Here is a 27,317-nt window from a genome sequence, read left to right as displayed (position 1 = left end):
AGTCAAGATCTGGGAAACCGAACAGCTACCGGAGGAGTGGAAGGAAGGGATAATCTGTCCCGTCCATAAGAAAGGCGACAAGTTAATGTGTGAGAACTTTCGAGCGATCACCATTTTGAATGCCGCCTACAAAGTGCTATCCCAGATCATCTTCCGTCGTCTTTCACCTAAAGTAAATGAGTTCGTGGGAAGTTACCAAGCCGGTTTCATCGACGGCCGGTCGACAACGGACCAGATCTTCACCGTACGGCAAATCCTCCAGAAATGCCGTGAATACCAGGTCCCAACGCATCACTTGTTCATCGACTTCAAAGCGGCATACGACAGTACAGAGCTATGGAAAATTATGGACGAGAACAGCTTTCCCGGGAAGCTGACTAGACTGATAAGAGCAACGATGGACGGTGTGCAGAACAGCGTAAGGATTTCGGGTGAACTATCCAGTTCATTCGAATCTCGACGGGGACTACGACAAGGTGATGGACTTTCCTGCCTACTATTCAACATCGCCCTGGAAGGTGTTATGCGACGAGCCGGGCTCAACAGCCGGGGTACGATCTTCACGAAATCCAGCCAATTTGTCTGTTTTGCGGATGACATGGATATTATTGCTAGAACATTTGGAACGGTGGAAGAACAGTACACCCGCCTGAAACGTGAAGCAGCAAAGGTCGGACTGGTGGTGAATGCGGCTAAGACAAAGTACATGCTGGTAGGTGGGACTGAGCGAGACAGGACAAGCCTTGGCAGCAATGTTACGATAGACGGGGATACTTTCGAGGTGGTAGAAGAATTCGTCTACCTCGGTTCCTTGCTAACGGCGGACAATAACGTGAGCCGTGAAATACGAAGGCGCATCATCAGTGGAAGTCGTGCCTACTATGGGCTCCAGAAGAAACTGCGGTCAAAAAAGATTCACCCCCGCACCAAATGTACCATGTACAAGACGTTAATAAGACCGGTGGTTCTCTACGGACACGAGACATGGACGATGCTCGAGGAGGACCTGCAAGCACTCGGAGTTTTCGAGTGACGGGTGCTAAGGACGATCTTCGGCGGCGTGCAGGAGAACGGTGTGTGGCGGAGAAGGATGAACCACGAGCTCGCTGCACTTTACGGCGAACCCAGCATCCAGAAAGTGGCCAAAGCCGGAAGGATACGATGGGCAGGGCATGTTGCAAGAATGCCGGACAACAACCCTGCAAAGTTGGTGTTTGCTAACCATCCGGTTGGTACAAGAAGGCGTGGAGCGCAGAGAGCACGATGGGCGGACCAGGTGGAGCGTGATCTGGCGAGTGTTGGGCGTGACCGAGGATGGAGAGCTGCAGCTGCAAATCGAGTATTATGGCGGCAAATTGATGATTCAGTATTATCATGAATTTGATGTGAACTAAATAAATGAAAAATGAAATGGCAAATACTCCTCGAAGAGCACAAAGAATTTCCTGAATTTGAAGAAGACGTAGTTCATGAAGACCAGCCTCGAGATTCTGCGCGTATGCTTAGTCGACATCCAGTTTTTTTCAGTTGCTCTCTAGCTTGTACCACGGTGGCCGCCGGTACCGTACATTGTTGATAACGGAGAGTTTTGGGCGCAATGATAGTGGTCAGAGTCGATGTTAGCGTCACGATAGGTCCTGACGTCGATAATGTCAGAGAAGTGCCGTCCATCAATCAGAACGTGGTCGATTTGCGATTCCGTTTGCTGCGGTGATCTCCAGGTGTAACGATAAGGGAGGCTGTGCTGGACGAAGATTATTCGTGTGACCATGTTCTTAGAGACGGCGAAATCAATCAGTCGTAGGCTGTTCTCGTTTGTCAGCTGGATGGCGCTGAACTTCTCAATCTTCGGTCTGAACTCCTTCTCCTAGTCTACGTTAGCGTTTACAATGGGTCCTTGTTATCATCAGCGCTTCTGAAGTGAGGGCTGTGTTCGTTGATTATGCCAAAGTGTTACTAGTAACGATAATCAATCTTGGAGGCTCAGTCCATCAGAATTAAAGATTTGAACAACGCCCTCTGAGGTGATGATCTACGGCTTCATAGAAATATGATGCTGAATAATGTAATATGCCTTACATACCCGTAATAATAGACAAATAGCAAGGCAATATGATTAAAAGCCTGTTCCTCGACTCACTCATAATTCATCATGGTCAAAACAAGCCTTCTCCCTCCGCTGTAATTTGAATGGTCATATTTAATCAGCCTGTCATTGTTCTAATCCTACTTCCATCCCGCAGAGCACTCATCACGCGAAATTAGACAACATCAGGGTAGAAGGTACAAACAGCTTGTTCAACAGACAGTAATGCTAGTGCAGAACACTCATACATCCGTAAATGCTGCATTTTAGTGCTCTCGGACTCGGTTACTGATGCAATCACCTCGTTCCTCATGTTCCGGCTGCGCTCACAGCTAGCTCGCTGCTCTTCTTCCCTGCCATAGTAGTGACGACCATGCTGAATAATGATAGGTAAACAGCGTGTTAATTACCCATACGTCTGCTCCCCGATCGACAGCCATTCACTCCGACTGATGGTTGGTTGGTGGTGTGTTGCAGCAACCAACAACACGCAACAACCTTGACATTGGTTCTTGCCAGCAACGAGCAACCAGCAAACAAGCAAAGCAACATCGCGCGGGCAAGCAGCAGTCAGTAATTTTACGGATGTTCGCATTCCCTCCTCCGCTCTTCATGCGTTCAACACCTCCCGTCGATGTTCCGTTCCTCGTTTGTAGTTCATTAGAGTGGCTCAAGAATAACTCTAGTATGGACAACTTCGTTTCTATTCGTTTGAATTTCACGATAATAAGAGCTACTTTAACGCATTTGTAAGGTTCCAATAACGCCTGCATGTCCCTAGCAACAATTCGAAGCTCGATTAGCTCTAGCGAGGTTTTGCAAACCGGTATAAAACCTACAAGGTTCGAGCCTTTCAGAATTTGCCTATTTTGGTCCACTCTAAACACCGTTCACAAGTCTAGAACGTAAAGCCAGACACGCGATAAAGCCAAAAAATTTCACATTGTTGTTGTTATGTAAATCCTCCAACACTGACCGGCCGACTGCGATCCAATCTATACCTATCAACCTGCTCGTAGTCGCAGAGAGCCGAGGCTACTTAGTTTGTAGATTAGTGTCGGCATGGTAACCTCGCTTTCAATAGAAAAAATCGCCTACATTGGGGCAGTTGTGAGCGCTTCCACAAATTATTTCAACCCAACCGACGACGACCAGAGACCGCGGACCCCTACCGACCGCACCGCGGTGCATTTTTATTAACCACCAACAATCATCAAGTTTCATCGTCGTCGTCGTCATCGTTGTCCGAACTCCGAGGTGCAGTGCATTTGAATTTTAAAAGCGAACCAAGCAACTGACGACGACAACGACGACGATGATGGGGTGCTGTATTCATTATAGGGGTACACGGTGTGTCTGGTAGAACAAATTTATTACAAAAAAATGGGCATCGCTAATTTTTACGCTACGTGAAAGTTGACGCTACCAGCTTTCATTCAAGCCCAACATCGAAATATTCCATCGGGGGAACTTTTTCATACAAAAATTGGGTATGTTTGTTAAGTAGAAATAGGGATTAATTTGGAACCCTGCATTTTGTATGAGGAAAAACAGTATTCTGAAAAAGTTGTTCGGGATCCCTCGGTGGATTTTTTTGAGGGATCCTGCAAATGAAAGCTGAAAGCCTCTATTTTTGAATAGCGAAAAATTTGACGATGCCTATTTTTTTGTTATAAACTTTTCCCATACACACGCCGTGGGTAGACCGAGCACGTGCTCGAATGTGGATGCGCGCGGCGATAAAAAGGTTGTTTTCCGTGCCTTTGATGAACGAGCGCGCCGTCGGTCGTCACGATGATGATGATAGTCGATTGTGGAACCTGGCGGGACATCTGGTGGTGGGAATTGAGAGTCTAGACTTGCGTGCAAGTCGGAGGGAGGTTGATTGGCAGGTTTTGACGGCAGTTGGCATGGAGTAGGTAGGTATCATGCTTGTTTTTCACATATCCTCTCTCTCTTCTTGGCGTAACGTCCTTACTGGGACAAAGCCTGCTTCTCAGCTTAGTGTTCTATGAGCACTTCCACAGTTATTAACTGAGAGTTTCCTCTGCCAATGACCATTTTGCATGTGCACATCGTGTGGCAGGCACGAAGATACTCTATGCCCAAGGAAGTCAAGGAAATTTCCTTTACGAAAAGATCCTGGACCGACCGGGAATCGAACCCGTCACCCTCAGCATGGTCATGCTGAATACCCGTGCGTTTACCGCCTCGGCTATATGGGCTTGTTTTTCACATATCTTTTGAGGAAATCTCTTGATGAAATTCATCGTCGAATATTTATTCACTTGATTGATGATTATTTAATGGATATGCTGCAATCGTGGTGCTTTTGTCCATTTAACAAACGTCTCTTTCAGAAATTCCTTAAGCGACTTCTCCAGGAATTTCTCCTTCTTGAATATGTACTTCTCACATTTCCTTTTCACATAGTTTCACAGATACTTCTGCAAGAATGTATCAACGAAATCCTCCAGCAATTTTCCCATAGCATCCTTCAGTGATTCTATCAAGCATTCCTCTAGGGATTCCACCAGACATCCCAAGTAACCAAAAGTTCAGATAAGAAGGTACTTTATAAGCTAAGCAGCTTGTTCGAGGTTGCTCATAGGCTTATAAGCCGCTTCATTTTTAAGTAATTTTGGAACTTGAAAGTTCACATAAGGTAGCTGGATAGCCTTCTAAGCAGCTTCTGACAGAACTTTGATAAAATTTATGCAGAAACAAAAATGTATTTTTCAGAATCATAACCTGTTGATTGTATAGTGATGTATGTCTGTAACTGCATCTGATTATTATATTTTCACGCATGTCGCTCTCTCCTATGTACCCGAGCAGGAGAAAATAGCTGAAGAATACCTAACTCAGGTGTGGAAAACCGAATACCCACTGCCTGATTAAGGTATTAGCAAGCCCTGCATAAGAGGTAAAATACCTGAAATAATAACTGGTGTGTATCACGTTAATAATGACATCAGGTATGGCAATACCCAAATAATAATCGGCAATTTTTCCATACAAATAGCGATTTTTCCATAATTGAATAATACCTCAAGCAGTCCTCAAAACCAAACCAATAACTCGTTGAGGCATTATTTCAATACCTACAAAATACCAAAATAAGTTGTTTTCAATACCAGGATAACCGACCAATACCTTGTCTTGATATGATAGGGTATATGTACCATTCCTTGGCCTAATTTGCAAGCCGTCTTGACAATTTTGACCATAACTCATGAATTAATGGCACTAGAAATATAATATTGACCCTATTACACACTCTAGGCAATGCATGGTTTACCAATTGGAAGTAAACTAACGTAAATATTCAAGAATTTACTTAATTAAGTTGAAAAGATTCGATGCGATGGTATGCATCTTGGTTGGTACAAAAATTTGCCTATTAGTGGATACTACGTTGGCCTATTGCTTTCCATGCACTAGAACCACTAATATGTATCTCATTTTTTTAATATTTCTGCTGAAGCATTATCTCTGTTTGTTCACCAATCTTACTTTTAAATTACATTTTTGAAGCTAAATTTTCAAAAAACTCTAATTAAATCACTTAAACTAAAGTTCTTTCTTAATTTAGTAACAAAAACAACGCAACCCTATTATTGTGTTATATTTTTACAGTCACCGCACACAAAATCTTTCTTGCTGTTCGTTCTTTCTGGTTCTTACGCAAGAAATGTTGTTGACGTCTTTTTATCGGTGTTTTGACATCACTTTACTGATGGGCCAAGATTTGGGTACATAGTGAAAAAAATGTCCTCAATATTCGGCCCACATTCAATTTGTAAAATAGTTATTATTCGTTGAAAATAAATGCACTAGTTCAAAATAGCGTCTTTGACCGTTGCATCAAATGTTAAGTTATTGAAAAGTCAATTTGAAATGTTCCAGAATCATGCCATTTATGATAATGTGTATAGACTACCCACTAAGCCGAAAAATCATGGCGTCTACAAAAGCTAAACAAAGTGACATTTTCATTCAATTTTAATGCTCCAAAGTGCTAAAACTGAAACGAAAGGTTACTGTTGTTTGGCGCATAGCTTTTCCGATATCCACTTATGCGTTTTTGTTTGAGTTTTTGGTTTACGTTGAGATAGGCCGAACGAGAGGACTAACGAAGCATCCCGATACCCTACCTGACTTTGGTATGCTCCAATTATGAGTTAGTTATTCATTCCTGCTCCGGTAGACTTGAACTGGATCCTCCTACGTGATAGCCTCCCAAGTAACAATTTCATTGCTGATTGGTTTTGTTTGATTATTATTAGGGTTTTATTGCAGCAATAATTAAAACTCACAGTTTCATGACTACTTTTATGAAAACCATTGATGAAATGTTTTATAGTATACTCGAAGATATCCATAAAGCCAGATTTTAAGAGTAAACAAAACTCTCCGATATGTAAACCTTCTGGCATCATTATTACCACAATAAAACTGTTCAAACTCTCAACAGATGACGATCCATTTAATTAGTAACGACATCTGTTGGTGGAAAAGCAGAAACTACGACACTGCTAGGTTTATTGCGGTCATCATATAAGTAAACTTGCTTTCGTTTTATTTTCGCTAACTATGGTCGTCGCTATATTAAAGAATTAGCTATCGGGAATGAAAAATAGGTAAATTTGCTCAAATCACCAATGAATTGATAGTTTGCTACCATTCCCATAACATGCTCACATAAACAAACTTTCTCAACTGAGTTTTCTTGTGATTCGAGATAGTTTTACTATATTGACAAATTGATTTATTTCATTCCAAGATGAAAATATTCACCATTTTCGAAGCGCATTAATTTTATGATCCTGCGACCCCAATATTCACGGTGAAATTGAATGCGCATAAGCCTACCAACACAATAACTACTAAAATATTACTTTGAAATGATCGCTTATTACTTACGAATAATGTATCCTCCTGAACTTCACGTGCCATCGAAGCAGCTTCTCTGCATCTTGAGCTATCATTGTTTTTGCTAAAAAAAAAGCATCAATAATCATCATAACCTCTTTTCGAGAAAGAAAAATTTTTCAATTGGGTTTTAAAACGGTTTTATGCTACTCTTAAGGACAGACTTGTTAGAATCCCAACATGGCCGCCACAATGGCCGACTTTGGCACCTACTCACGATTTCGAGGGCACAAATCTCTTCGTAATCAAAACCAGCGCACCTGATCTTCTTATTTTAGACTTATTACAAGTGAGCAAGAACAGAGTAATAGAATACTTTGTTGCGTGAAGCTTGCTTCTTGAGATTTGTGCGCTTGAAGTTTTGATGCACTGGTAAAGCGGGATGTTAAGAAGTTTGTCCTTAATGCGGTTTGCAAAACGTCTTCAAGAGTGGTCCACTTAGCCGGAAGATGCTCTTAAAGAGGTTATCAAGAGGTTTTGATGTATAAATCAGTTCTTATAGAATATATAATCAGTTCTTATAGAGCTGAACAAAACTTAAAATGTTACTTGGGGCTGCTGACTTACCGCTGCGCTGCTGAAGACGCTTGACAAAGTCAAGCTAATTTCACTACTGTACGAGTGTGCAAAACTAGCTGCCGACTGAAAATCGATTCAAGTCACACTACATCCACTGTCCACTCAATCGTAACTGTAGTAATGTGGTAGAGCGTATAAGCCTAATATTCATTGATTTGATAAATTCATATTTGCCTTTTATTCGTGTATGTTAAAACAGTTTTTTTTTTTTTTTTTCTGTAAAAGAAATAAATTTAATCTTCGGAGATCGCGGTAGGCGGCGCTCGCGGATGGTTGAGTTTTTGGTTTACTGTCACGTTTTTTCACTTCCGCGGATTTTAGATTCGGTCGAGAATTTGTGTTAATTTATTTGTATAAAAATTAGACAATTCAATGTTGTGTACGAATTTCTATTTGGATGGTGCTAACTTGAGTTGAAGGTGAAGCTTACCAGTAACATCCGGCGAAGTGCATGAAAGTGGAGGGAGAGTTTTTGGGGAAATTGACAATTCTCCGAAGAAAACAGTGATTGAACGGTTTGAAACACACCGACAAGTGGCCACCGTTGGCAAGTGATTTTTTTTTTACGGTAACAATGTTTCCGTCGGAATCGGTCGTCGTTTTGTTACTTTTCTCTTCGTCGCGTCCTGTAGTGTCAAACTGGCAGATCTGGAGCTAGTACTCGTAGGTCGTGCGTTTAGCCGTGAAGGTTCTTTGGTCAGTTTAAGATTTTCGGCAATTCAGTGAAAATGTGTGGAAAACTTGGTTTATGTACCAAATAAATTATCTTATTCTGAACCGTTGGTATGTGTAGATCGGTGAATGGGGTGGTCAAATTCGTATGTTCGTGTTGAAAAATCGGTTCTTAACGAAATTGGCTGATGGTGACAATCAGTCGCTAGTTCGTTTTCATTTTGTTCTCTAGGACGAAAAAAGTGTTTTTGAAGTGTTTGAGGCGCCACTAGTAACAGAGCAATTGAAGGATGAACATCGAGATTGGTGAGTTCGTTTCATGCTATTATTCTATTGTGAAAGCTTATAAATGATAAATGTTCTTTCGATGCGGTCATCTTGGTGCTTGAAACGTTTTTGTACGCTGTTTTTTTATCTTTCCTTTTTATCTTTGATGCTATGCTATTTTTTTTTCTAATAAAACAAACATTTTATTAAAAGTAAATTGAGCTGTATTGGTTTCTGTTTTTAATATTTTATTATATCAGACTTTTACAATAGGTAATACATAGTTTGGATTTACTTATATGTATACATATCTTTTAATTATTCTTCCATCATATTTGTACAGTTTGTCACCATGAGTGTCGACCTGAAGCATAATTTGAAAAAAAAAAACTTGTTAGAATTTTAGCAGCATCTTTGAAGCTTCAGACTATTCGCAGTAATATCTTGTTTCATTTTGAGCATAGGCTTATGATAACAAAAAAATGTACATATGTCAAATGACATATTGCAAGCGAAACAAAATCGGGTTCTGCATTGTGCTAGTTGCTGTAATCGCCAGATTCAACCTAGGTTCAGGAAGTTATAGATTTTAGTAAATCATGACATGAATTTCTGAACTTGTCATTTCATGTTGCTGTGATAGGCTAACATATTTGTACTAATTTACTATTTTGGTTGGGCTTATTATGGGATTACTGACCGGAATTATTGGGATTATTGTTATGTATATTTGGGAATGGGACAATTATTCTTTCTTTTCGTTTCAGAGAGCGAGTAATGGCGCTTAAGCCTAGGCTTTAAAGCCAGGACACATGGACAAATGCCTGTGCCCCATCCCAGGAGAAGAGACCCCAACTATAACGGAGTGTGCAATAACCTTCTTAGCTGCACCACTCCCAACGATCTCATGTTCAAAAATCATTCCCCTACACAGAAACGGTTGGTACGGTTGTCCCCGTTTCTTCCTTCATTCAATTCAAAAAGGTTTGTCAATCATGTCATTCATAAGTGGATAACCTGATTGCCTTATATTTTTGAATTATCTTTCAATCCAATAGTCTGCACAGTGGGCCTGGCCATTTTAATATTTGTATCACATCTATGATATGCTGCAAATATTAATGCTGACAAGAAAATATCAGAAGAAATTTTGATATTTCCAGGATGCTTTTCAATACTGGCTGTGCAAGCACTAGATTAGATTAGATTAGTAAAAGAAATAAATTTAATCTTCATTGAAACACAATGCTACTGAACTGAACTTCTATGAACTTGAAAGTTCCGACAAAGTTCCGAGTAGCATCTCAAGCAGCTTTAAAGTTCCGCGAAGTTCAGATAAAGTTCCGAATGGAACTTTCTGGCTGCTTAAGAGGCTAACAATGAGCCTTGCCGGAACTTGTGACCGAAGATACAGCAAGACTCATCGTTAGCCTCTGAACTTCGCGGAACTTGAAAGTGCATTTTGTCATGGGAATTTCCATTGGGATCCCATTGGGAAGCGAAACTTTTGGTTACTTGGGTCCTCCTGGGATTCCTTCAGGAATTCATCCTGGCATTCCTCCAGGATTTCCTCAAGGGATTTCTCCAGAAGACTCAACCGGGAATTCCTCTAGATACTCCTCCAGGAGTTCCTCCAGGCATTCCTTTAGGCATTTCTCCAGGAATTCCTCTTGGCATTCACCCAGAATTTCATCCTAAAATTTCTCCAGGAACTCCTCCACGAATTTATTCAAGATTTCCTCCAGGAATTACTTCAGAAATTCCTTTAGAAATTTCTTCAGGAATTGATCCAGGAATTTCTCCAAGAATTTCTCCAGGGATTCCTCCAGGACTTTCTACAGGCATGTCTCCATGAATTGCTCCAGGTATTCTTTCAAGAACTTCTAGGAATTCCTTCACGAATTGATCCAGAAATTCCTCCAGATATTCCTTCAAGAGTTCCTCTAGGAAATCCTTCAGAAATTCCATAGATTCTCCAGGAATTTCACCAAAATATCCTTCAGAAATTCCTCCAGAAATTGATTCAGGTATTTCTCCAGAAAATCATCCAGGAAATTCTCCATGAATTCCTTCAGAAATTCTCCCCAAAATTCCCCCCAGAATTATTTCCAGGAGTTCTTCCAGAGATTCCTTCAGGAATTCCTACAGGAATACCTTCCTACAACATTTTCTCAAAGAGTTCCGTCAGGAGTGCCTCCAGGATTTCATCCAGGAATTTCTCCAGGCACTCATTCCGGAATTCCTTGAAAACTTCTCCCAGAAACTACCCCAGGAATTTCTTCACAAATTCCTCCAGGATTTTTTTTTTCAAGACTTAAAAACTTCAAGATCCAGCAAATCCTCCAAGGATTCTTCTAGAGATTCCTACGGAAATTGTTTCATAGATTCCTATAGGAATTCTAATCCTTCACCAAGAATTTGTTCACAAGCTCCTCCAGGCATTTCTCCAGATATCCCTCCTAGAATTGCTTCTGAGATTCCTGCAGGGATTTCTCCAAGAACTCCTGCAGGGATTCCATCAAGAGTTCCTTCAGAAATTTCTCCAAGGATTCTCCAGACATTTCTCTAGGAATTCTTTTAGAGATTTCTTTAGAAATTTCTTCAGGGATTCCTCCCAGAATTCCTTCATTCCTACAGGCATACTTTCTGAAATAACCAACATTACTTTTTCGGGATTTTCGTCAGGGTTTCCTCGAGGTATACCTGGAGCTCTAGGCTCGAGGAGTTGCTCCAGGAGTTCCTTTAGAGATCCCATTAGATATTCCTCTCGGGATCTTTTCATAAATTTATTCAGGATTTTCCAAAGGGATAATTCCAAAAGTTTCTCCAGGATTATCTGATTTTTTTTAAGGACAAACGTATTGAAATCCCTCTTCAACAGCGCATCAAAACTTCAGACGCACAAATCTCAAGAAGTAAGCTTCAAACAACAATGTATTATATTATTCTGTTCTTGCTCACTTGTAATAAGCTTAAAATGAGAAGCTCAGGTGCACTGGTTTTGTTTACAATAAGTTTTGTGCCCTCAAAATCGTGAGTAGGTGCCAAAGTCGGCCATTGTGGCGCCCATTTTGGGATTCTAACAAGTCTGTCCTTTCAAGAGGAATTCCTCCAGTGATTTGTATCGCTGTTATTTAAGATAATTCAAAACGAATGGAGCCAGAAACTAAGAAATTCTCCAAGTAGCCAAGAGCAACAATTGAAAAGGCCACATCAACATTTTGTAAAAAAACTCCACCCACACATCGCACCACCACTAACAGAAAGCGCAAACATCAAGCTTTCTGTTAGTGGTGGTGAGATGCGTGGGTGGATCTCAAAAGGCCCTAAGCCGACAGAAACAAGTTTGTTTACAAAATGTTGATGTGGCCTTTTCAATTGTTGGTCTTGAAGTCATCTAGGATTTTTTTCATAATTTTCTTTAAATAATCTCTTAGGAGTTCATCCACCGATTTGTTCAGGAATTCATCCATAAATTATTTTATGAACACCTCCCGTAGCTCCTGCAAAGTAATTCCTTCAGAGTTCGTCCTGTGATTCTTTCAGGAATATGTATATCCTGAGATTCTGTTTTTTTTTTTCAAGACACCTTTCGAGAAGTTCATCATTGATATTCTCAGGAGCTCTTCCAGAAATTCCTCTAGGAGAGTTTCCAGGGAAGTTTTGAAGGTGTTCCTTTAGGAAGTTCTTCACGGATTCTTCCAAAAAATTGTCAAGGGACTCCTTCAGAAATTCCCTCGGGAATGCCTCAATATTTCCGTCCAACGATTGTTTTATGACTGATCATAGGATTCCTTCAGGAATTTAAACAGGGATCTCCTTCTGAATTTTGTGTAGGGATTTCTCCAGGAATTTCTCGAAAAAAAAAATGCTTAAAACATTTCTAGGGATTTCTTCAGGAATGCCTCCAGCAGTTGCTTCTGGATTTTCATCAGGAATACTTTCATAAAATCCTTCAGGAATTCTTCTAAGCAACACACATCCCACAGCGAGTCACAGCAGCGCTGGTTTCGGTTGCACAGAAGTCCCAAGAAGAAGGCACAATAAATGTGTCCGAAACGTCGGATGAAAACATAAGAATCCGTTTTTAATTGAAAGAGACTGGAAGCCATTACCCCGAATCATATTACATACTTATATGCTAGAAAAGCTTTCGGACAATTCTCCAGGGAATCCTCGAGGAATTCACCCAGGGAAGCTCTTTCGGAATTCTCCCAACGTTTGCTGGGAATCCAGGAATTTTGCTAGGAAATGCACCAAGAATTCCTTCCTAAATTCCTGAATACATTACAGCGATTCGTCTAGGTATTCCTTCAAATGAATTTCAGGATTTTTCCAAAAATGTCATTATATGAAAGTTTTTCGGATGCTCTTCAGGAATTTCTGCAAAGATACCTCGAGGGTTTCATCCAGTGATAATTTCATGGTTTTTACGAAAATACCATCGAGAATTCTTCCAATGATCCTACCTGGAATACGTCAATTGACATTATGCTCTGAGATGAGTAGTATTTGTTGATTATTTGAGTAAATTAATTTGTTTTTAGGGAAATTCCGGGAAGGATGTAAAGAGAAAAAGAGATCCAGGACACTCCAAGATTGCTAATAAGCATATACAAACTGGATGATTAATTACTGATAGAGTTCCAGTTATACTTATGACACACATGTTATACAAGAATCACTGTACAATTGCGCTTGAAATGAGTGCCATACTGAAAACTCTCTGAGTTCAAGTCAGTCTTGTTAGATTTTTCTTGACACTGCGTACCGTTGTACAGGAATCACACTCGTATCACATGTCTGTCCGGGGTATTAGTCATGGAAGACATTTTCAAAAAACCTTCGGACGGGTTTCCATTATGTTCTTCTTCTTCTTCTTCTTTGTGGCTCTACTTTCCCACTGGAACTTGGCCGGCCTCTCTTGAACTTAGTGGTCTTTGAGTAGTTCCACAGTTATTAGTTGAAGGGCTTTCATTGCCTGCCATTGCATGAATTTGTATATTGTATGTATGTATATTGGCAAGGACAATGATACACTTTGCGCAGAAAAGTCGAGTAAAGTTCTCGACCCGAACGGGAATCGAACCCGCCGTCTCCGGATTGGCGATCCGAAGCCTTATGCACAAGGCTAACTGATGACACATTATGTTCAACTGGAGAAAATGTTGAAGGAAGTCATGAAAAAAGAAACTCGGGTTAGTCCTAAAACGAATTCGTTATTTTCAAAAGATTTCCTCCATTTCTCACAAAAGTTTGATTGATATCTGGTTGATGATTTTCTTTAAGCACGAGTCGTACATTTATCCAACGAGGCTTACCGAGTGCCCTGGTTGCCTTCATGTATCATAGTGGCACATTCCTGCTTAACAATCGTCGCAGCACATCTTGACAAGCCTCGCCCAGTGTCACGTATTCAGCCTCCATCATGGATGAGAGACTCACTATCGCCTGCTAGCCCACGACACGGTTCTTTCTGCATAGAACACTACAAAGCCGGTCTTAGATTTGCGTGTATCTTAGTCACCTGCCCAGTCATAGTTCGAATTCGCTTCCAGCAGCTTCCCACCTTCGCCAACCAGCTTTAGTCTCCAGTCTTTTGTTACATTGAGGACGGGAATGACAGTCTTCGCTGCTTTTAAGTTGATTTCCATCGGAGCCTTAAACTTTCTTCCCAATATGGACGCAGCAGATGTAATATCGCAGCGTGAATCTTTGGAACCTTCGCGTTCTGCAATCCAGATGCTGCTTCCAGATCATTTTTCAATGTACAGCCGACTGTTTCAGGCCGTATATGCTGTGTTTCAGACGGAAAACTTCTGCTGCTGACCGCGAACCGTATATCCAACCGGCTGGCGCATATAAACCTTCTCGAAATCTACCTCGTATCGCTGTGCGGAGCCTGGTGCAACAAACTGAGCCGTGAATCGCACTACTTTTCCTGTTTCGTCCTGCTTAATCTTGTAGACCTGTAGAAAAGCTCTCACGTACCATTTCGCAGATGTGACTGGAATTCGTCGTCCGAAGCCTTCCGTCGCTACTATTCAATACTTCACTGTAGGTAACTGATTTCTTTGCTTGCTGTTTCACTACTCCAACGACGTAGTCCAAACAACGACCCGGTAGCTTGCCTCGATTCCTACGAGAAGGCTATTGTCAGCAGCTTGTCTTCCTTCCGGATCTGCTTCTGATTCTTCACGCACTACACGGTGGTAATTCCGTTAAGCAAGGCCTTAAGCTGCATCCATCTTCAGGAACCTGGTATTGTTACATTTAGAAATGTATCATTAATAAAAATACAAATAATTAGTACTAGAGTAGGAGCTAGTTTAAATTTCTTTTAAAAAATTGCCCATCCACACAAGGCCTTAAGCTGCATCCATCTTCAGGAACCTGGTATTGTTACATTTAGAAATGTATCATTAATAAAAATACAAATAATTAGTACTAGAGTAGGAGCTAGTTTAAATTTCTTTTAAAAAATTGCCCATCCACACGCCGTCGGAAAATCGTCGACTCCCCTCGTACTAAACCCCACTCGCGACACGAATGATGCTCGAAAAAGAGGAGACGGGTGATCGGGGCTTCCGACTCGACCGGGATAGTGGGAGATAGGTCTCTTGGTGATTGATGCTTGGCGAAGATAGACGTGCCGGTGATAAATTTCGAACCCGAGAAGAGCTTTGAACGAAGTTGGCCGCGTGTGCGCGAAAGGCAGATACCCCGAGTCCGACTAGCCGTGGAAGGACAGAGTCCCGCGAATTCCCACCCAAGAAAGTGTTTCCGTGAGCCTGGTGTGGATACAGTGGCGTAACTATCGCGAAACTAGCTGTGAGGGAGTGATTTCGGTTCGACCGCGTGGGCAGCACATGGTCCTGGCCCGTTGTGAATCCGCGAGTGATTTGGGGGTCCAAAACGAGGAGTGTCTAAAACCCGATTCCAAAAGTGTACTCGGAAAGGGCATTGTGATTCCCGTAGCCCGTAAGGGAACCGAGATTGTGCAATAGGTGAAAGTGGTGTGAGTCTGGCGTCCTGAATCCGGTGGCCTGGGCCGTCGTACGCGTACCCTTAGTCTCTGTAGGGTAGGCAACCCCTGGGATGAGATGCAGGTAAGAGTGCATGTTTTCTTAAGCCCTGGCAAAACCCTATTCTAATAGTATCTCTATTGATGGTAACCATTTCCGCAGTCAAATCGACAAAACAGTAACCTTTATGTTGCTCGGAATATCGTATGAGTATGAAGCTCAACTTACAGGCATTACTGTCGAGCTTGCTCGGTTCACATCAGGTACGTATATCCATGCCTTGCATCCGTACACTCGTACACTCGTAGGTGTTCCAGATACGGCTTCTTGCCGTACCACATAGCATGGTGCGCTTAGCCCAAGTAACAATTTCATCGCTGATTGGTTTTGTTTGATTTTTATTAATGTTTTATTACAGCAATAATTAAAACTCACAGTTTTATGATTGCTTTTATGAAAACCATTAATAAAATGTTTTATAGTATACTTGAAGATATCCATAAACACAGATTTTAAGAGTAAACAAAACTTTCCGATATGTAAACCTTCTGGCAATCATTATTACCGCAATAAAACTGTTAAAACTCTCAACAGATGGCGATCCGTTTGATTTGTAACGACATCTGTTGGTGGAAAAGCAGAAGCTACGACACTGCTAGGTTTATTGCGGTCATCATAAAAGTAAACTTGCTTTCGTTTTATTTTCGCTGATTATGGTCGTCGCCATATTGAAGAATTAGCTTAGTTGAATGAAAAATAGTTAATTTTGCTTAAATTAGCTATGAATTGGTAGTTTGCAACCATTTTCATAACATGCTCACATAAATAAACTCTCTCTGCTGAGTTTTCTTGTGATTCGGGATAGTTTTACTAAATTCACAAATTGATTTATTTCATTCCAAGATGATAATATTCACTATTTTCGAAGCGCATTAATTTTATGATTCTGCAACCCCAATATTCACGGTAAATTCGAATGCGCATAAGCCTACCAGCACAATAACTACTAAAATACCACTTTGTAATAGTCGCTTTCTACTTACGAATGATGTATCCTCCTGAACTTTACGTGCCATCGAAGAAGCTTCTCTGCATCTTGAGCTGTCATAGTTTTTGTTGAAAAAAAAAAACAACAACAATCGAGAATGGGAAATATTTCAACTAGGTTTTAAAACGGGTTTATTGCTACTTTAAATGCGGTTTGCAAAACCTCTCCGAGAGTGGTCCAATTAGCCGGAAGATGCTCTTAAAGAGGTTATCAAGAGGTTTTGATGTATGATTCAGTTTTATTGCAAGTTTTATAAAATTGGTCATGAAGATCTCTTGTAGAGCCGAACAAAACTTAAAATGTTACTCGGGAGATGCTTGGTGGCCCTAATCGCACGGCTATGAGGCTCCACCAAATATCATGAACAGTTTGAATGTCAGCATCATGGCAACTACGGAAGCAGCAGAGCCCTTGAAGGTGAATTTGCAGAAGTCTATCCTGACTGTGGCCTTTGCATTCCGAAGACTGTGTTAGGTGATCGCAGAAGCGAGCGTGGCAGTCGTCAAGGGAGCAACTACTAGGCGGTGCTCGCAAGGTGAATGTGAAGGGCAATAATGTCAGTACGTTGGACCTCGTCGTCCCAGAAGCCAGGAGGGTGGGCCTGAAAAAGGCAGAAGAAGAGGAAAAGATAATGGAACAGAAGCGCAGGGACACCAAGCCAAGGAAAGGAAACAAGTCGGGTTCCAAGTGAGACAAATTTGACTCCAAGCTCGTAGATCTTGAACACCGCCTACAAATGTTTGGCGGAAGAAGACCTTCATGAGAATGTCGAAATGAGCGCTCACGACTGGAAAGGTGCTTGAGAGGATCATTCTCAATAGGCACACCGGGAGTGTAGAGTGATGGTCGACAATAAGCTTACCTTCGGTAGCCATGTTGATTGGAGCTACAAGGGAGGTGGTGCGTGGATTCGAGGAGTTGCTAGTTCAGAAGCTATACGAGAGGTTGTTCAAGTGTCGAGCCGGCTAAATAGTTCATACCGGTGCCCTGCGGACGAATTCAACCCTTATAGTGAATGCGTAGCCGCGGAGAGGATACTCTGGTAGTGTTGCTGTCGTGGCCTCGGTCTACTGGGTTGGATCCGAGACCGAGGATTGAATGAAAAGGGTTCCCGTTAAAGGCCGACTCAGGTGGTAGCTTCATGTAGACATGTGTGCTAACTGATATGGTTTTAGCCTTCTGGAGGTCAAATCTCTGTGCACACGGTATAAGTTCTTGATATTTGCTGTGCAGTTGGAAGCGACGTGGAGTTTGACCCCGCTGCCTTCCGAGACAAAGGGAGTGGTAAAGCCGCCCGTGAAACTGACAAAGCGCTAACACGCTACCTTGTTGAACTCCCCAAGGAGCGTGTCGTCGATGCTCGTTGTTGCATGGCTACGCAGCTAACCGTTAGGTTGCGATGTGCGTACGCTAGCCCCTTTCCAAATGTCTTCTTGGTGATCCCGGAGAGATGTAGGGTTTGGTGGCAATGGGAATGTGTTTAGTGGACCGAGGGTGTAGTTTCGCCTTCTACTTTGCCTGTAGGCTACGGTCCCCAACCCCACACTACCTAGGCCTCCCGTTCAGGTATCTACGTGATCGCCCAGCAGAATAGGAGGTGAAAGTTGCTGTGGTGATCTGAATTTTCTGAGGATGGCTGAAAGAAATGAGTAGGCCGAAACGTCACACAGATAAAAGGCGTGTTTTCTTTGGCTCACCGAAAAATATCAATAAAAATGATAAATATCAGTTAACGGTGATTAACACAACCAATTACGTTCAGGTATCTGTTGAGTAGATTATTCCCTTATGACTTAGAGAAGAAAAAGGATGGGTCATAAAAAGTTGGCCGCATGCATGCACCGGTTGATAGCCAGGATCTGGGAGAACAAACCGCTGCTGGAGCAGTGCAAAAGGAGCTAAATCTCCCCCATTTACAAGGCGGACCAGATCTTGATTGTAGTACAAATCTTCTAGAGATACGGTGAATAACAGGTCGCAACGCATCACCTGTTCATCGTTTTAAAGGCGGCATACGACAGCCTCGACCGCACAGAGCTACGGTGAAGGATTTCACACAGACGCAGAACTTATCGGCTGAGTTCCACAGAAGTTTTTCAATGCCGTGGAATCCAAGGATGATTTAGTATTGGTTCTTTTCTTAATTTCTATTTCGCCTACATGGATCAGCACGATCAGGTTTTGCAGGGGCAAAACACCGGAAATGGTCGGATGTAAGCTTACCTGAGCAGGAACGAATAACTGACACATAATTGCAGCATACCAAACATTGGCGGAGCCAGCATTTTCTTTTTTCTTACTCACTCTCCCAAACATACACGAGAAAGAGAAAGACAGAAGAGGAGGCAGCTTGCCCCCTCTTTCATCTCGCTCTTTCGCTTGCATGTTTGGGAGAGTGAGTAAGAAAAAAGAAAAAGCTGGCTCCGCTATTGATACCAAAGTCAGGTATCATACCAAGATGAGGTATTGGTCGGTTACCCAAGTATTGAAAATAACCTATTTTGGTATTTTGTAGGTATTAATAAAATACCTCAACGAGTTATTGCTATGGTGTTGAGGACTGCTTGAGGTATTATTCAATAATGCAAAAAGCGCTATTTGTATGGAAAAATCGCCTATTATTATTTAGATATTGCCATAGCTCATGTCATTATTGGCGTGTTATGCACACAATGCACACCAGTTATTATTTAAGGTATTTCACCTCTCATGCAGGGCTTCTTAATAATCACTCAGGTTAAATAAAAAGAAAATCGTGTCAAGTACTGTTCCTTTGCATTCCACTAAGAATTTAAGTCGAGTCAAATACAAGACACTGAAGACGACCTTACAGTTGAGGTCGAAATACGTATCTGTCAAAGGATGCAAATTCTTAGTGGAATTCAAAGGAACAGTACTTAACACGATTTTCTTTTTATTTACAGATATTCCCCTAACAAGCCCAGGTACATCATCATCATTCAGGTTGTAGGTATTCGGTTTCCCATACCTGAGTTCGTAATTCTTCAGCTGACTGTACATGTCAATGAATGCTCCTCCGTGATTGATCTAACCTGGTATCAATTACACTGAGATCCGAATGAATAAGGGCTGGAATATTCCACTTATTCTCAATGTGCAATTCAAGCAGCTCATACATTTTTGATAAATAACGGCGTCGGCCAAGTCCTTATAGTCAGTTGGGAAGGGACAGGAATGCTGTAGTGTGATGGTTATTGCTATGCTCCTCGAGACCGACAGCACTCTGCGTTTCCACAACCAGCACGGATAGGATGTTTGTTGGAGGGTTAGGATGAGAGATCTGGGAGTCATGTTTGGATGGTGATGTGATGCATGGATAGAGGATATTTATAGTGTTTCGTTGTGATAATTTTCAGCAGAGGGTTCACACATTGGTGCGTGGATGCCAGTCGTAGTATTATATTACTATGAAGGTCGTCGTAGTAGATATGAAGGTGTAAGAGGTTCGTTAATTTCACGGAGTTAACTGGAGACGGAAGATCTTGACACGTTTCAGGACGTCCTGGACTCTGGAGACGCATCTCTTCCGGGTACTACACGAACGGCACTGATCCCACCAGGTAATGTTTATTTGGAAAGTAGGGATGATCAAAAACAATTGCGTTAGTCCCGCTTCGACATGAATCAGTCTCGTTATCGTGCATCAATTATAGTGCCGTGCTTGAGATATGATACGCGACGACGTCGGCACAACAACGGAAGATGACCCTACGCAATGGAAGACCATTGGAATTCGTTGGATTACTTTATGACGATAATCGAATTGGCCGGCAAGGGGTTCAATTCCAAGTCATCGCTGGGCAGTTTTGTCGGTTTCGATTGGTCATGTTCCGATGTTAAGTAGGTAATTTGAGGCCGCTGAAACGTTCGATTATACATTAGTCGCCAGGAACTAGTGACGAGTGGACGTTCGGATAGGAAGATAGTGGGATATTTTAGTAAAGAGAGGAAAATTTGAAGCTTTCCGGTGATAAGATGTTGAAGTTTGTGATTTTGGGTTTGTTGGCTTGTAGCCAGGTGAGTTAATTGTCGAATTCACTAGAAGTTCTGAGTAAATTTCACTCAGATTCCTGAGCAAGACTCGCTCGGAATCTTAAACGGTATTCATTCGAAATCCTGTGCAAGGGTCATTCAGAATCCAGAGAGGAATCCAGTTTTAATATGGAACTGAAATTGCTCAGAATCTTGACCGGACAGGACTCATTCAAAACCCAGAATAGAATCCTGAGCGAAATCAATTCTAAACTCTGAACAGCACACCTTTCAGAGTCCGAGAGGAAGTTCGATCGCCTCCAATTTCATTGATAATGTGTACAACATCAATTGTAATTTTCTGTTTATCTTTAACGTCGATTTATTGTTAAATTTTTATCATTGGAACGTAATACATAAACTTGTACTCCTACGAACACTTCTGTGTTAGTAGAAGCACCAAAATATATAAAAAAAAAACGAATTTATTGTGCCACCTAAACGTCAACCAGTTTCGGCCTTATCTTCGTTCAACACCACAGCCGATTGCACTTATCAGCTTTGACCATAAAAACCTAATTCAATCAGATGCATTTCGATCCATAATTCGATGTTACTGGTCCCGACTCGATTACTCAATAGCCCTCCGTGACGTCAAGCCTTATCACGCTGTATTGTATTCCTCTCTTCCACCCCATCCCAGGTCGCCCTTTCGATTCCGGTCGGAGCCCCATCATCCGCTGACTCCGCCGCCGAGCCCCAGAATCAGGATGACCTTGCCGTCCTGACGGAGTTCGATCGCCTGTTCAACCAGCTGCACTACGACATCGACTACAAGCTGCGCATCTATCGCATGAACCACTCCCGGGACCTGAAGAACCTGAACGCGCAGTTTATCTCCCGGTACGCGTTCGTCATTACCGACATCCAGCACAAGAAGCAAGAGGTCAAGAATGCCATCCTGGAGCACGCGCTAGACATCGGAGACACCCAAAACCCGTGCATCGTGGAGAAGAACGACGAGGCGATCCGTCGGGCTACGCAGGCCGCCCGGGACCTCAGTGTGGCCGCGGAGAAGATCTACGGCGAAATGGCCACCATTGTGCGGATCTACTTCTACCCGATCGTGAAGGACTTCCAGCAGACGTCCAGCGAGTTCCAGTGGGCTGTGCTGGACGTGCTGTCGCAGGATAACGTGGTGACCGGGCTTCAGCTGGCCCTGGCGGACTTGGCCTTCAAGTACATGGCCAACGCCAACATGGTGGACCGGGTGGTTGACAATCTGGACTACGAGCTGGAGGGCTTCCAGGACATTATCAACTCGCTGCGCCGTGGGGTGTTCAAGGAGATTGACGACATCGGACGGAACTACCTGTTCAACATGGAACAACTGCTGACCGATGCGTTGGAGTGCGAGGTTTAGAGGTGGTTATCTAGGTGCTCTTAGATGAAGGGTTCAATAAAGAAATGATTTAGCCGAAAATAGAACTTTGGTGTTGTGGTGTGTCTAATCTAATCTCTGGGTGGACGCGTGCGATAAATAGCCGCTCGATTGGACAGTCGAATTTGGGATTAGGTTTCAGGGGGGTACGTTGCGAAATTATATAAGGCTACTCGAGGTCGCCCGTGAACTTCATTAGAGAGGGAATCTTGGTGCAGTGAGAAATCGAACATGAAGTTGTTGACTTTGACGGCGCTCGTCTGCGGACTGCTGGTAGGTGTACGAAGTGTGTGAGGTTAGACTGGTGATGTTGTGATCCGAAGGTTTGTTTTGCAGGTCGTGGCCCAGGCCAAGCCGGCGACTCGCATGTCCATGGATGAACTGACCCGTATCATTGAGGAGTACCGCGAGAAGTTTGACGATCTGCACGAGGAGAAAGACATGTTCGTGAACGTGGCCCGTATCATTACCCGTGCCGAGCTGAAGTTGTTGAACGAGGCTACCGTGGACAACTTGGCCGATGCGTGGAGCGATATTGAACACCACTTCGACGGTACGCGGAAGATCATCGGGGACATGATCATCCTGCCGAATGCCAACGAGGACTGCCTTCTGGGATTGGTAGAGGAGATCGTTGCCGAGCGTATCCGTGCTGCGGACGAGATGAGCCGCTGCGCCTCAGACAAAATCGAAATCAAGGAAGGTCTGGCCGACGATTTCCGCAGCTTGGTTAACGTGTTGCAACGAATCTCGACTCTCGCTGCCGAATACACGCTGTACTCGTTCGTCAACCACAACTCCATCATGGATCCGGAGGAACACATCGAGTGGCTGGAGCGTAACTACAACAACCAGGTGTACTTCTGGGACAACGTGGCCCGTCCTGAAGCGCAGGAAGATTTGGACTTCCTGGAGGTGAACCGTCCGTACCTGGTGGAGGAGAACCGACTCTGTTTGGAACGTATACAGGTGCAGATGACGGAAGTTGACCGAAACATCAACCAGCGAATCAACCAGTGCGTCGTTTGAACGGATGGTGAGGGTGCAGGGAGTGGTGCTAGGACGTTTCAATAAATGTACAGATCATTTTCGTTGATTGAATGATGTGTTATGAAATCGATTGATCGCTTATCGCGTGATGGAAGTGGATGACGCTAACGGGGTCCTAATCGGAATTGGTCACTTGAAGGTTGTAAAGACCGCTTATCGTGATGTTTTGGGACACGTATCGTGGACGCATGAGGCTATTTATTAGCTAGACTGTTGATTAGGTGGGACCTAATTGCAGATAAGATTAGGCGAAAGTTTGACTCGTGTTTGTATGAAAAACACCTGTTTTAAGATTGGTTGCGTAACGTTTTGTTTACGGGGTTCAACATGGGAAAACGAGATTCATCTATAATCATCTTTAATAGTTATAATCATTCACCGAAACATCAACGATTATTTGAAGTGCGTTTACTATTCCACCAGAAGTTTCACTAGGAATTCTTCTAGAAACTTCTCTTTCCAGTTGTGCAGAAGTTAATACAAAGTTTCTTACTTTTAGTTTCAATACTTTTAGAAGATGCTCTGGAGAATCGATTTTGATGCCATCCGTTAACAAGAAATAGCGGAACAGTCGAATCTTCATTAAGATAATTGCGTTTTAGATTCAATTGTATTGGGAGTAGTTGGGGCCATACTGTCCCAGGATTTTATGCAGCATTTTTCCGTGGCATAACGTCCGAACATGCAGATACGCCACGAAGTTCAAGGAAAGAAGGCACATAGAATATTATGACGCATCCATGACGTACCTCTGGAGCTGACCTACTGAAGGGGACTTAACGGCCGTTTATTGCGAGTTTAAATTGGAGTTCGGGGACATTGGGATCTTATAGAGCTATTGAAGGCTACCCCTTGACTGTAGGCCATCTACAAGTCTAGTTGGACAAATTTTTGCTCTCACAGCCTTATGCATCTATGTTTGATAAAGCGGTGAGTTCAGTGATTATTCAGGGACCCCAATAACTCCTTTGTTTTACCAGCTTCCTCTGAAGCCCCATGAAATGCCCAGAAAACCACTGTAACCTCTAATAACGGCTTGGAACACCTTGAAACCCTTTGAAATTACCCTGAAACCTCCAGAATTGAAATCCCTGAAACGCCTTGAAAGCGTTGTGAAACCCCCTTGAAACTTTCCTGAAAGCCCCAGGAAACCCTCTTAAGCTCCGAATTCCAAAGAAACGTTCTGAAACCTTCGAGAACCTCCAGCAACTCCGTGAAACCCCTCTGAAATCCCCTGAGACCCCGCGGAAGCCTGCCTTAAAGCTCCTGTACGCTCGCTTAAGGCGAAACTGGAAGCATTTCCTCATTTTTTTTGGTTTTTGATTTTCAATTAAATAATGAAGCAATATTTTTTGGTGAATTTTTGGTAAAAAAATGGTTTCTGCAAAAACGAAAAACATTCTCCACCACGAAAAAGTTCAGGAGATACCTTGATCCATCCTCTACACGTGCACGAAAACCGATTTTGAAAATATTGCTTCGTTAGCTATATATTTAACAAAAAATCAAAAACCAAAAAGTGAGGAAATGCTTCCAGTTTCGCCTTAAGCTCCTTAAAACTCCCTGAACCATCTGTAACCTCCTGAAGCTCCGTGAAACGCCTTTAAACCAGTAGTGGTAATAACTCAATTACTCAAATCTCATGGTTTTCCACGCGCGATTCTTGACCCGCCAAACTCACCGCCATAGAAATATTTAATGACTTTACTCATGATTTTACTCATTGCTTTGTGATCTAATTATTTGTAGCGATTGGATTTCGATGTTTCAGGGGGTCCCATGGGCGCTGCAGGGTTTTTTTCAGGGGGGTTTCAGGTAAACCCTGAAGCCCTTTGAATCCCTCTGAGACGCCTCTGAAGGGGCTGCAATCCCTCCAAAGTCTAAAATTAGTCTCAAGTGGCGTTCAAATGGGTTTCAGCAGGATTCCAAATGACGGGAGTCTCGGGGACGTTTTAAAGGATTCCAGGCGGTATCAAGAGCGTTTCAAGGGTATTTAGGAGGGTACTGGGGTCTCCAGTTTGCCTAGTGGTTAAGGCTATGGATCGCCAATCCGGAGACGGCGGGTTCGATTCCCGTTCCGGTCGGGAAAATTTTATCGACTCCCTGGGCATAGTGTATCGTTGTACTTGCCTCACATAATACAAATTCATGCAATGGCAGGCAAAGAAAGCCCTTCAATTAATAACTGTGGAAGTGCTCAAAGAACGCTAAGTTGAAGCGAGGCAGGCCATGTCCCAGTGGGGACGTCGAGCCATAAAAGAAGAAGAAGAAGAGAAGGAGGGTAACAGGACGTTTCAGGGGGGGTTTCAGGGGCGTTTCAGAGGCTCTCAAGGATGTTTCAGGAAGTCTCAGGGGCGTTTTTCGGAGATTCAAGAAGTACTATGGGGTCTCAAGGGCGTTTCAAGGGGTTTCAGGAGCGTTTTAGGGATTTCAACGTCATTTCAGGGTGTCTCAGGTGATTACAGGGTGGTACCAGGAGGCCCCGGGAGAGTTTCAGGGGGTCGCATTTGGCTTCAGGGTGTCTCAGTGGGGTTCCGGAGGGGCTGTCAAATGGGCTCAGGGGGCCCATGGGAGCTTCAAGAGGACTCAATGAGTTCCAGGGGAGTTCCAGGGGTTCTCAGAAGCGTATCAGGGGACTCCAGAGGGTCTAAAAGGCGTGCCAAGGGATCCCAGGGTCGTTTCAGGGGGATTTATTGGTGTTCCAGCAGGGGAGTTTCAAGGGGCCTCAGAGGTGCATTTTCGGAGATCTCAGCGGCGTTTTACGAAGTCTCAGGGGCGTTTCAGGGGGTATCAGGGATGTTCCGGGGGTAGCTGAATGCCGCTGGACATGCGCGTAGCTACAACACTTTTGGCCCCCAAGCTCCAATGTCGTGAACGTTGTCTGTAGTGCATGACAAGCGCGCTCTACATCGGAACTGAAGGGCCAAATGCGCTGTTGTTACGCGCATGTCTCTGGGAGCTACCTGGAGGTCTCAGGGTCGCTTCAGGGCGGTTTAATGGAATTCCAGGACGTCTTAGCGGTGTTTCAGGGGGGTTTCTGAGATTTAAGGAACGCTTCAGGAGGTCTTAGGGGCGTTTGATGGTGTTTCAGGCGGTTCCGGAGCGTTATAGGTGGTCTCAGAGACGTTCCAGAGGGTCCCATGTGGTTTCGACGGGACTTCAGGAGCGGTTAAGAGTCAGACTACGCAGAAGAAAATTCGTTCGTAGTTGTGGCTTTCTCAGTCTAACAGAAATGAAACGGTTAGTTTGGCATAGGCCGACGTTTCTGTCCCGTGTATTGAACCTTTTTCAAGGGATTAGCAGTCATCGGTTCAATACAAGGGATCGAAATGTCGGGATATGCCAAACTAGCCATTTCAATTCTGTTAGACTGCGAAAGGCACAACAGTTCAACATTTCTTCCCAGATGCAATAACGATGCAATACTTAATAAATGAAATGACAATGCAGAGGGTTTGAGAGGGCTTTCAAGGAATATTAAGAGGGAGTTCCAGAGGGGTTTCAATGCGTTTCATGGCTGTTGCGGACCCCTCGACATGCAGTCGATGTAAGTCCCTGACTGATCGAGGTGAGGCCGTTACAAATATTTATTTCACTTTTTGTCCCACCAGTCTTTGGCTGGTCGAGGGGGGGGGGGGGATAAAAATAATAAAGCATTTAATCTAAAAAATATTAAAAACTCATCGGATTTGTTAAGGATTTTTTAGCAAAACCCGATATTTTGATAAATATTTTTTTATCTGCCCCCTCAAAATGCCAAATCTTTCTAAAATTTTTAGAAGGGGGGGGGGGAAACAAAAAGTCAAAATTAAATGTGTATCCGCCTGACAGGTGTCAAGCTGTCAGGGGTGACGTATCATTTAAGAACTGTCATTTAAGTGATTTGCACAATTTAATTGAAGGCTACACTGCCCTTCTAAGCATATCTGTCCCATGTTGTTTGCATTCAGTAACAGAGCCATTTGAAGTAAATTTGATACTTTTTCTATTTTGCATCACAAATGAATATTCCACGATAACGTTGAGCTTCTTTTTGGCGTTGATTTTAAGATAGAACTTAAGTTAGAGCAGTGGGACAGTATGCGTAGAAAAACAACATGGTACAGATATGCTTAGAACGGTAGTACAGAAGTTATAAAATATATTTTTTCTTCATTTTCATCTATTGAAATTGTATTACATTAATCTGTATATTTTTAGATTCGCTAAATTTAATTACCA

The 27,317-nt window shown here is 42.9% G+C and overlaps 2 protein-coding genes across 2 annotated transcripts; both read left to right on the top strand.

Moving 5' to 3' along the window:
- The first annotated feature begins 20,491 nt into the window (after nucleotides 1-20,491).
- LOC109402457 (uncharacterized) lies at nucleotides 20,492-22,093 on the top strand. Its single transcript, XM_019675145.3, has 2 exons — nucleotides 20,492-20,650; nucleotides 21,309-22,093. The coding sequence occupies exons 1-2, from the start codon at nucleotides 20,609-20,611 to the stop codon at nucleotides 22,026-22,028; spliced, it is 762 nt and encodes a 253-aa protein (XP_019530690.3). The 5' UTR covers nucleotides 20,492-20,608; the 3' UTR covers nucleotides 22,029-22,093.
- Nucleotides 22,094-22,161: 68 nt separating this feature from the next.
- LOC109402458 (uncharacterized) lies at nucleotides 22,162-23,153 on the top strand. The gene is made up of 2 exons (XM_019675146.3): nucleotides 22,162-22,319; nucleotides 22,383-23,153. The coding sequence occupies exons 1-2, from the start codon at nucleotides 22,278-22,280 to the stop codon at nucleotides 23,073-23,075; spliced, it is 735 nt and encodes a 244-aa protein (XP_019530691.3). The 5' UTR covers nucleotides 22,162-22,277; the 3' UTR covers nucleotides 23,076-23,153.
- Nucleotides 23,154-27,317: the final 4,164 nt, after the last annotated feature.

This window comes from Aedes albopictus, chromosome 1 (genome assembly GCF_035046485.1).
Source record: "Aedes albopictus strain Foshan chromosome 1, AalbF5, whole genome shotgun sequence".
In the NCBI taxonomy this organism is placed as follows: Eukaryota; Metazoa; Arthropoda; class Insecta; order Diptera; family Culicidae; genus Aedes; species Aedes albopictus.
The sequence above is the reverse complement of the archived record's forward strand: the minus strand, read 5'-3'. Positions and strand labels throughout refer to the sequence as shown.